At 39.5% G+C, this 11,268-nt stretch overlaps 1 protein-coding gene across 3 annotated transcripts in view; it reads right to left on the reverse strand.

Annotated features, from left to right (window-relative positions):
* RAD54B (RAD54 homolog B) overlaps positions 1 to 7,780 on the reverse strand; it is an 81,834-nt gene extending 74,054 nt beyond the window's left edge. For 2 of the 3 annotated variants that reach the window (XM_027584047.1, XM_027584067.1), the window contains exons 1-2: positions 7,693 to 7,780; positions 6,734 to 6,884 (exon numbers count right to left, since the gene is read on the reverse strand). In XM_027584047.1, coding sequence (XP_027439848.1) covers positions 6,734 to 6,868 — 135 coding nt within the window. In that variant the 5' untranslated portion in view covers positions 6,869 to 6,884; positions 7,693 to 7,780. Of the gene's footprint in view, positions 1 to 6,733; positions 6,885 to 7,207; positions 7,349 to 7,692 lie in introns of those variants that run through there. The other variant, XM_027584057.1, reaches the window with a different exon arrangement.
* Positions 7,781 to 11,268: the final 3,488 nt, after the last annotated feature.

The raw sequence follows: 11,268 nt of genomic DNA on the forward strand, positions 1-11,268 counted from the left end.
TCAAGCCCTGCATCGGGCTTCCTCAGCAGAGAATCTGCTTCTCCCTTTCTCTCTCCCTCTGCCTTTCCCTGCCTCTTGAGTCTATTCAAATATCTTGGGGGCACCTGGGTGACTCAGTTAAGCACCCGATTCTTGATCTCAGCTCAGGTTTTGATCTCATGTTCATGAGTTCAAGCTCCATATTGGGCTCCACACTGGGTGTAGAGCCTACTTTTAAAAAATTAATTAACTGGGCGCCTGGGTGGCTCAATCGGTTAAGCGACTGCCTTCGGCTCAGGTCATGATTCTGGAGTCCCGGGATTGAGTCCCGCATCGGGCTCCCTGCTCAGCAGTGAGTCTGCTTCTCCCTCGCACCCTCCCCCCTTTCATGCTCTCTATCTCATTCTCTCTCTCAAATAAATAAATAAAATCTTTAAAAAAAAAAAAGAGAGAATCACATGCTCTACTGACTGAGCCATCCAGGCACCCCACAAAACAAATCCGTTTTTTTTAAAAATAAAATACAGTGGTGCTTGGGTGACTCAGTTGGTTAAGCATCCGACTCTTGGTTTCAGCTCAGGTCATGATCTCAGGGTCATGAGATCAAGTTCCATGTCTGGGAGTGGAGTCTGCTTAAAGATTCTCTCTGCCCTTCACCCCTCCCTCTCTAAAAAACAAATTAATTAATAAAATAAAATACAGGAGTAACTCTTCATGACCTTCTTAGATATAATACCAAAATCATAAGTACCAACACCAAAAAAATTAGATAAATCGGATTTAATCAAATTTAAAACTTCTGTGCTGCAAATGATACTACCAAGAAAGTGAATAACCAACAGAATGGGAGAAAATATTTGCAAATAATATATCTGATAAGGGACGTGTATCTAGAATATATTTTTTTAAATGACACTCTTGGGGTGCCTGGTTGGCTCAGGTAAGGGAGTATGGGACTCATGATCTCAGGATTGTGAATTCAAGCCCCATGTTAGGTGTAGGGATTAATAAAAAATAAAAATTAAATTAAATTAAAATTAAATTTAAAAAAATCTTAAAAAAAACCTCTTACAACTCTATAACAAAAATCAAATAATACAATTTTACAAAGGTCAAAGGATCTGGGGGCAACTGGGTGGCTCAGTCAGTTAAACATCCAACTCTTGATTTCGGCTCAGGTCATGATCTCAGGGTCCTGAGATCGAGCCCCATGTTGGACTCTGTGCTCAGCATGGAGTCTGCTGGAAAGTCTCTCTCTCTCTCCCTCTGCCCCTTCCCCCTCTCTAAAATAAACAAAATCTTTTAAAAAACACACATAAAGGTCAAATGATCTGAATAGTCCAAAGAAGATACACAAATGGCCAATAAGCACATGTGAAGATGCTTAAGAATATTAGCCACCAGTGACATACAAATCAAAACCACAAATGAGATACTACTTCAACCACTAGTATGGCTACAATCAAAAATATAATAATAAATGTTGACAAGGATGTGGAGAAATTGAAACCCTCACACATTGATGGTGGGAACAAAAATACTGCAGCCACCTTGGAAGAGTCTGGCAGTTCATTAATGAAAGGTTAAACACAGAGTTATCATATGATCCAGCAATTCCATACCTAGGAATGTACCTAAGAAAAATGAAAACACATGTCTACACAAAAACTTGCACACAAATGTTCACAAGCATTATTAATAACTCATAATTTGAAAAGTGGAAATAATCCAAATGCCTGTCAACTGATGGATTAATAAAATGTGGTATATTAATATATTATACAGTAGGGTAGGCAGAATGCTTCCCAAAGATGTCTATACTAATCCCCAGAATCTGTGAATATGTTACAAGGCAAAAGAATTTTGTAGATGTGATTAAGATGTGCTTAAAGTAATCTCTCCTGAAATGGAGAGATTGTCCTGGCTTACCCAGGTCAACCCAATCTAATCAAATCATTCCCAGTTTGAGAGAACCAGAAACATAGTAACATGGCAACTGAAACTGTCATTGCTGGCTTTGAAAATCAAAGAGGGGCAAAAAAAATGCAGGTGGCCTATCGAACCTAGAAAAGGAAAAGGAAACAGATTCTCCCCTAAAACCTCCAGAAATAAATGCAGCCCTGCCAACACCTTTTGCAAATATCTTCTCCCATTCCATAGGCTGCCTTTTAGTTTGTTTCCTTTGCTGTGCAGAAGCTTTTCATCTTCACAAAGTCCCAATGTTCATTTTTGCTTTTATTTCCCTTGCTTCTGGGCATGTGTCTAGTAAGAAGCTGCTACGGCAAAAGTCAAAGGTTGCTGCCCATGTTCTTCTCTAGGATTTTGATGAATTCCTGTCTCACATTTAGGTCTTTAATCCATCTTGAATTTATTTTTGTGTATGATGTAAGAAAGTGGTCCAGTTTTCCCAATACCATTTGTGAAAGCGTCTTTTTTCCAATGGATATTCTTTCCTGCTTTGTGGAAGATTAGTTGACCATAGAGTTGTGGGTCCATTTCTGGGTTCTCTATTCTGTTCCACTGATTTGAGTCTGTTTTTGTGCCAGTACCATACTGTCTTGATGATTACAGCTTTGTAATACAGTTTGAGGTCCAGAATTGTGATGCCTACCAACTCTGGTTTTCTTTTTCAACGTTACTTTGGCTATTCAGGGTCTTTTCTAGGTCCATACAAATTTTAGAACTGTTTGTTCTAACTCTGTGAAAAATGATGGTGCTATTTTGATAGGAATTGCACTGAATGTATAGGTAGAATAGACATTTTAACAGTATTTGTTCCTCCAATCCATAAGTATGGAATATTTTTCCATTTCTTTGTGTCTTCAATTTCTTTCAAAAGTGTGCTATAGTTTTCAGAGATCTTTTACCTCTTCGATTAGGTTTATTCCTAGGTATCTTATGGTTTTTGGTGCAACTGTAAATGGGATCGATTCCTTGATTTCTCTTTCTGCTACTTCATTATTGGTGTATAGAAATGCAACAGATTTCTGTACATTGATTTTATATTCTGCAACTTTGCTGAATTCATGTATCAGTTCTAGCAATTTTTCATGGAGTCTCTCAGGTTTTCTATGGCAACACCTTGATCTTAGCCCAGTGAAACCTGTTTTGGACTTCTAACCTACAGAAGTATAATAGATTTGTGTTCTTTTAAGCCACTAAACTTGTGGTAACTTGTTATAGCAGCAATAGAAAACTAATAAATTTGGCAATAGAAAGAAATAAATTATTGATACATGGGTGAGCCTTGAATACATTATGCTAACTGGAAAAAGCCAGTCACAAAAAGCTACAAGTATGATGAATGTATGATTCTATTTATATGAAATGTCCCTAATAGGCAAATCTACACAGACAGAAAAAAACATTAGTGGTTGCGAAGCGCTGAGAGATTTGGAGAAAAATGGAGAACAACTGGTTAATATATATGAAGTTTCTTTCTGGAGTGATGAAAATGTTCTAAAATGGATCTTGGTGATCATTGCAAAACTGTGAATATAATATATGATTTGTATGGTATGTGATTTGTATCTAATTAAAGCTGCTTTTAAAAAAAGAAACCTTGGGACGCCAGGGTGGTTCAGTCAGTAAAGTACCTGCCTTCGGCTCAGGTCATGATCCTAGGGTCCTGGGATCGAGCCCCGCATCAAGCTATCTGCTCAGCAGGGAGCCTGCTTCTCCCTCTGCCTGCAGCTCCCCAGGCTTGTGTGCATGCACACTCTCTCTCTGACAAATAAATAAATAAAATCTTCAAAAAAAAATAAGGGGCACCTGGGTGGCTCAGTCATTATGAGTCTGCCTTCGGCTCAGGTCCTGATCCCAGGGTCCTGGGATCAAGCCCCGCATCGGGCTTCCTGCTCTGCGGGAAGCCTGCTTCTCCCTCTCCCACTCCCCCTGCTTGTGTTCCCTCTCTAGCTGTCTGTCCCTGTCAAATAAATAAATAAAATCTTTTAATAAATAAATAAAACAATCCATTAAAAACCAGGCAAAGAACTTGGATATTTCTCCAAAGAAGATACGCAAAGAGCCAATAATCACATGAAAGGATGCTCAGCATCACTATTCATAAGAGAAATGCAAATCAAAACCACAATGAAAAACCAATCACACCTACTAGGATATCTACAATCAAAACAAAACAAAATAGAAAATAACAAGTGTTGCTGAGGACATGGAAAAACTGGAACCCTCACACACTGGGAGGGAATGTAAAACAGTGGGAATGTAAAACAGTGTAGCAGCAGTTGTCAAAAACATTTTGGTAGTTCTTCAAGAAGTTAAACATAAATTACCATATGACCCGGCAATTCCAGTCCTAGAAAAATGAACACAGGGACTCAAATAGAAACTTGCATGCCTATGTTCATAGTAGCATTATTCACAACAGCCAAAAAGTGAAAACAACCCAAGTATCCATCAAAAAAGTGAATGGATAAACAAACTGTGTATACATACAAATGAATGTTATTCAACCATACAAAGTCATTAAGTTCTGACACATGCTACAACACACATGACCCTTGAAAATATTATGCTAAGTGAAATAAGCCAGAAACAAAAGGGCAAATATTGTCTGATTCCACTTATACAAGGTAACTAGAAGTCAAATTTATGAAGACAGAAAGTACAGTAGTAGTTACAAGGGAGTGGGTGAAGGAGGGAATAGGGAATTACTGCTTAATGGTGGTTATAGAGTTTGGGGTAATGAAAGTTTCCAACTGAAAACAGTGGTGATCGTTGCACAACAGTGTGAGTATAATTAAAGTCACTTATTTTGCAAACTTAAAAATGGTAAAATAGCAAATTTTGTTATATATATTTTACCACAATAAAAAAGGAAAAAAATCTGGTGACAGATGGTGACTACACTTAATATCATAAGCATGACATACCGTATGTAATTGTCAGATCACTGTGTTGTACACCAGAAATTAATATAACATTGTACGTCAACTACAACAATCAAAAAGGAAAAGGAAAAAGAATTTGCAGACTTTAATCCCCATACCATGAATGGATCAGAAATCCACATTTCCCGCGTAAATGTAAATGTGGATTGCCCATTTTATACACCTTTATATACTATCTATATAAATAAGACCTTTGGTCTTAGACATAAGACCAAAAACAATCCTTTCTCTTAGTAGTAAAAAATCAAGACTGCTTTAGGGGCACCTGGCTAGCTCAGTTGGTAGAGCATGCAACTCTTCAACTCCAGAGTTCATGAATTCAAGCCTCACATTGGACAGTCCACTTAAAAAAAAAAAAAAAAATAGGAGTGAGGTACTGCTTTAAGCATTTATTTTTTACAGATAAAAATGTAAGGAAACGGGGGCAACCTGGCTGGCTCAGTCAGTGGATCATGCGACTCTTGATCTTGGGGTTGTGAGTTCGAGCCCCACACTGGGTGTAGAGATTACTTAAAAAAAAAATAAAATCTTTAAAAAAAAAAAAAGAAAGGAAATGTCCAGAATTGTGATACAGATTATTACTTACATGTTTACTCCTTAAATCACCTTATCTAAAGTTTCTTTTTTTAAGATTTCATTTTTTTAAATGTTTTATTTAAATTCAATTTAGTTAACATATACTGTATTATTACTTTTTTTTTTTAAGATTTTATTTATTTGACAGAGAGAGACACAGCGAGAGAGGGAACACAAGCAGGGGGAGTGGGAGAGGGAGAAGCAGGCTTCCCGCCGAGCAGAGAGCCTGATGCAGGGCTCGATCCTGGAATCATGACCTGAGCCGAAGGCAGACCCTTGATGACTGAGCACCCAGGTGCCCCTGTATTATTACTTTCAAGGGTAGAATTTAGTGATTCATCAGATGCATATAACACCCAGTGCTCATTACATCAAGTACCCTCCTTAATGCCCATCACCCAGTTACCCCAACCCTCCACCCATCTCCCCTCCAGCAACCCTCAGTTTGTTCCCTATAGTTAAGAGTCTCTTATGGTTTGCCTCCCTCTCTGTTTTTATTTTTCCTTCCCTTCCCCTATGTTCATCTATTTTGTTTCTTAAATTCCCCATGTGAGTGAAATCATGATATTTTGTCTTTCTCTAGCTGACTTATTTTGCTTACCATTATACCCTCTAGTTCCATCCACAAGATTCTTTTTAAGTAATCTCTACACCCAAGGTGGGGCTTGAACTCGTAACCCCAGATCAAGAGTCGCATGCTCTTCCAACTGAGGAAGCCAGGTGCCCCTTATCTAAGTTTTCACTTATGTGGTAACTTTAAAAAGAATACAGATTAGAATAATTTATTTAAAAAAAAAAAGAATAATTTATTTTTACAAGAATATCCACCCTCTCCCTCACAGAGGTATTTTTTACCAGGTTTTTTTTTTTAATTTTATTTATTTATTTGAGAGAGAGACAGAGAGAGAGAGAGCACATGAGAGTGAGGAGGGTCAGAGGGAGAAGCAGACTCCCTGCTGAGCAGGGAGCTGGATGCGGGACTCCATCCTGGGACTCCAGGATCATGACCTGAGCCGAAGGCAGCCGCTTAACCAACTGAGCCACCCAGGCGCCCGGTATTTTTTACTGTTAACAGAAGTTTATCCTATAGAGCCAACTGCAAGTCATTCCTTTAAAAAAAAATTATTTTTTTATGTAATCATTACTCTCAAGTTTTTGGAAGACTTAGATACTAAAAATTCCTTCAAGCAGTAAGTGTTAACTTCTTAAATGACATGTTTTAAAAAAAAAAAAGCATGCTTCTCTATATTATGTTTTTTTTTTTTTACCTCAAATAATTTTACGTCTGGACTCATCTTTGTATTCTCTTCATTTGGACTTGGATTACTTCTCCCTGGTGGTATAAATTTTAGTTTTTTGAAGGGATTCCCCTGCAACTGACTTGGTGCTGCAGATCGTCTCATATTCAGCAATGCTGACCTAAAAAATACCCAAAACAGAAATCATCCATGAATCTGATAGAATTAACTCCAAACATGAAAACAGCTCATCACTATAACCATATCTTTACAAATGTAACAGAATAAACCTGTAAAAAACGTTAGAAAACAAGTTTCACAGCTAGTGAGATTTTGTTTTCATCACAAAGGGTTACTGAAAAGAATCTAAGACTTAAATTGAATGGTGTAAACTTGAGCATATGGATTTTGATAATACTATAGATTAGATAATGATAAAGTAGTCTTTGAAGGGTGCAATCATTAAACCTCTAGGAGCAAGAACAGCCAAGAACAGCAACAGACCTGTTTTCGGCTTCCAACTACCATAAGGAGCAGTTACACTTCGTGACTTAAGTCACTCCTTTGACTTTGTGGCCCCGCTAAAAGTGTCCACAGACATCGTCTATTAATTAACCGGCTAATACCGTGCAGGATAACGTAGATTAGTCCTGGTGGTAACAAACCCAAGCACCGCATAAGTTAAGCCGGCGGACCGCTGAGAGACCACTGCCCACAGTCGCCTCTCCCTGGGACCTTCCCACCACAAACGCACCGCTACCGCCAGCCTCCGCACCAGCCTACCCGGTGGCCAACAGCGAGGCCGTCCCTCACACTTCAGGCACCCCTCCCCCGACCCTCCCCCGGCCGCTCCACCGCCTTCCTTCCCTGCTCCACCTCCTTCCTTCCCTCCTCCCTCCGGAGGCCGGCTTCGGCGCTTCTCCCCACTTTGTCCCGCACGAGCCCACAGGCTACCTCAGCCTCACAAGACTTCCCCTCCAAGAATTTACCCGCAAAGTTCCGAGAGAAGTCGCGCGTAATCCGAAGAAGAACTCGGGTAGACGGAGACCTCCTCAACGGAGATTTAATGCTCCCGCCTCCGCGCAGCCTATAGCGGACAAGCTAGCCGCGCGTGCGCACTACCTTTCTGCGGCTGCACCTCCTTCAGCCCGACTCTGATTGGATGAACTTAACTGCGCATGTCTCTTTGCATTTCCCTTCAAGCATTTGTAGTTTCAGATTTATGGTTCAATTAAAAAAATACTTACTTGGAATGGGGGCGCCTGGGTGACTCAGTCGTTAAGCGTCTGCCTTCGGCTCAGGTCATAATCCTAGAGTCCTGGGATCGAGCCCCACATCGGGCTCCTTGCTTGGCGGGAAGCCTGCTTCCCCCTCCCCCACTCTCCCTGCTTGTGTTCCTTCCCTCACTGTGTCTCTCTCTGTCAAATAAATAAATAAAATCTAAAATAAATAAAAAATATTTACTTGGAAAAACATTTGTTTTTTATTGATTGATTGCCTACTGTCACATGCTGTAGGTGCCGATACAGACCTCATTTTAGAACAGAGGACTCATACTTCTTTTTTTTTAAAGATTTATTTATTATTTATTTTGAGAGAGAGAGAATACATGAGAGGGGGGAGGGTCAGAGGGAGAGGCAGACTCCCCGCTGAGTGGGGAGCCCGATGCGGGACTCGATCCTGGGACTCGAGGATCATAACCTGAGCCGAAGGCAGTCGCTTAACCAACTGAGCCACCCAGGCGCCCTGGACGACTCATACTTCTTAAAGAACATCTGCATGGATGTGTTTAGGCAGTTAGATGGTATTCATATAGTATGTGCTTGGAAAAATAGTATGCAAATATACTTTACCATAAAGCTGTTAAATTATGCAGCATTTTAGGAATGAAGTGACTTTAGCAACGTTGTTAAAATAATATAGGCCTTTAAAGTACCTGACACACTTTAAAAATAAATAAATAAAGTACTTGGCTCAAATAGGTAAACTAACGTTTTAGAAGTGGTCTGACACCTTTTAATATAGTGACAAGGCAGAGAAATATATGTCATTGGCTTTTTAATGTAAAATTATCTCGAGGGGCACCTGGGTGACTCAGTTGCTTAAGCCTCTTTGACTTTTGGTTTCAGCTAAGGTCATGATCTCAGAGACCTGGCATCCAGCCCTCTATGGGCTTCCTGCTCAGTGGGGAGTCTCCTTCTTCCTCTCCCTGTCCCTCTGCCCCTTCCCCCCCACTCATGTTCACTCTCTCTCTCTCAAGTAAATAAAATCTATATTTTAAAAAAGTATCTCCAAACCAGGTCACTGCCTGTATTACCTATAAAAATATTCCAGTTTAAACAAAACACTTAGAAATGCATGAATAGGGACACCTGGGTTATTCAGTCCATGAGCATTGGACTCTTGATCTCAGCTCAGGTCTTGATCTCAGGGTCATGAGTTCAAGCCCCACCTTGGGCATGTTGGGTGTGGAACCCACTTGAAAAAAAAAATGTGTGAATAGAATAATTTTCATAATTTAGCCTGATTTTCAAAAGCCATTAATTCTAGGGGCACCTGGGGGGTTCAATCGGTTAAGCATCCCACTAATGATTTTGGCTCAGGTCATGATCTCAGGGTCATGAGATCAAACCACACAATGGAGGCTCATAATGGAGCCTGTTTAAGACTCTCTCCTTCTCCCTCTGCCCCTCCTCACTTACATCCTCTCAAAAAAAAAAAAAGCCATTTACTCTAAAATATATGTGAAGAATTAGGGAATATTAAATTTTTCCAAACTGTGGTAGACTGGGTATCATTTTTTTTTTATTTTATTTTTAAGTAAACTCTATAGCCAATGTGGGGCTTTAACTCGGACTCTGAGATCAAGAATCACATGCTCTACCAACTGAGCCAGCCAAGTGCCCCTGTATCATTTTTTATATACTAAATTGTTATAAATTTTTGGTCTTTATTTTAGCAAAATTAGTGTTTTAAATAAAGATGTTATGAGTTGTATAATAGCAAACATTAGGATTAATTTTCTACAATAAAGATAAGGACAGGGGTGCCTGGGTGGCTCAGTCAGTTAAGCGTCTGCGTTTGGCTCAAGTCATGATCCAAGGGTCCTCAGATGGAGCCCTGCATCAGGCTCCCTGCTCCATGGGGAGCCTGCTTCTCCCTCTCCCTCTGCTGCTCCCCCTGCTTGTGCTCTCTCTCTGTCAAATAAATAAATAAAATCTTTAAAAAAAAAGATAAGGACAAACAGCAAAATTATAACTGATGAGTATAATCCAAAAGAAGTATAGTCCTATTTAGAACACAGCAAATAAAATACTTTTCTTTGAAACAGTAAATTTCAAAAGCTTTATTTATATTTTACAGGAATTATTTATGGGAGGAGAAATCAATCTCACTTTTATTCTTTCTAACAAAAATTATCATCATGAAATACTCATTTTACTTCACTTAATTATTTTATGATACTAGATAAAGATGGGCTAGGAAATAAAGGCTAGAAAGTTTTCTGTCATTTTAGAAAGAATACAACTATTTCCCAATACTAACATATCTTATTACATAAATGATTTGTGATTTTCTGCATTTCAATCACAAAGTCTATCACTTGCATCCAATGATAAAGAAGATAAATGAGTAAACTATATAGTGTTAGATAATGAAAAGTGGTAAGAAGAAAAGTAAAGCAGAGATGGAAATACTGAAATTCTATATAGAGTAGCCAGGGAAGGCATCTTTGAACAAAGGTCCTGAAGCAATAAAGCACCGAGGGCCAGTAGGAACAGTCAGAAGGCGGTAGCTGAAGCAAAGTGAGCTCAGAGAGTAGTAGATGAAGTCAAAGAAATAACAAGGAGGGGTGAAAAACCTGTGCGTGATTGTAAGAACTCCAGTTTTTATTCTGAGGCCACTGAAGAGTTTTGAGCTGAGTTAGGAAGCTATTATCATAATTCAGACAAGAGACAGCGGTGGCTCGGCATCAGAGGTGGAACAGTTAGAGTCTAGATATGTTTTGATGATAGAAGTCAGATCAGAAGTAGAGCATGAAAGAAACACAGTAGGGAAGCATGACTCTAAGGCTTTTTGGTCTGAGAAATTGGAAGCATGGAGTTGCTGTTTACTGAAAATTTTAAAAAGAGGATAACAAAGGAGTAATGACTGTGGTGGAGGAGGGTATATCAACAGCTCAGTTTGAGCATGTTAAACTTGAGGTGATTACTAGACATCTGGTAGAGATGTCAAGATGCAAATCTGGAGGTGCCTGGGTGGCTCAATCATTAAGCATCTGCCTTCAGCTCAGGTCATGATCCCAGGGTCCTGGGATCTAGCCCCGCATAAGGCTCCCTACTCAGTGGGGGGCCTGCTTCTCCCTCTCCCACTCCCCCTGCTTGTGTTCCCTCTCTCGCTTGGGTCTCTTTGTCAAATAAATAAATAAAATCTTTAAAAAAGAAAGATGCAAATCTGGGTGTCAGAGGACAGCTCTGAGTTGGAAATTTAGAGGAATCAATATGTAGAAATGCTATTTAAAATTATACACTGAATGGCCTTTTGCCTCGATTGCATCCGAGAGA

The sequence above is a fragment of the Zalophus californianus genome, chromosome 4 (assembly GCF_009762305.2).
Source record: "Zalophus californianus isolate mZalCal1 chromosome 4, mZalCal1.pri.v2, whole genome shotgun sequence".
NCBI classification, from domain to species: Eukaryota; Metazoa; Chordata; class Mammalia; order Carnivora; family Otariidae; genus Zalophus; species Zalophus californianus.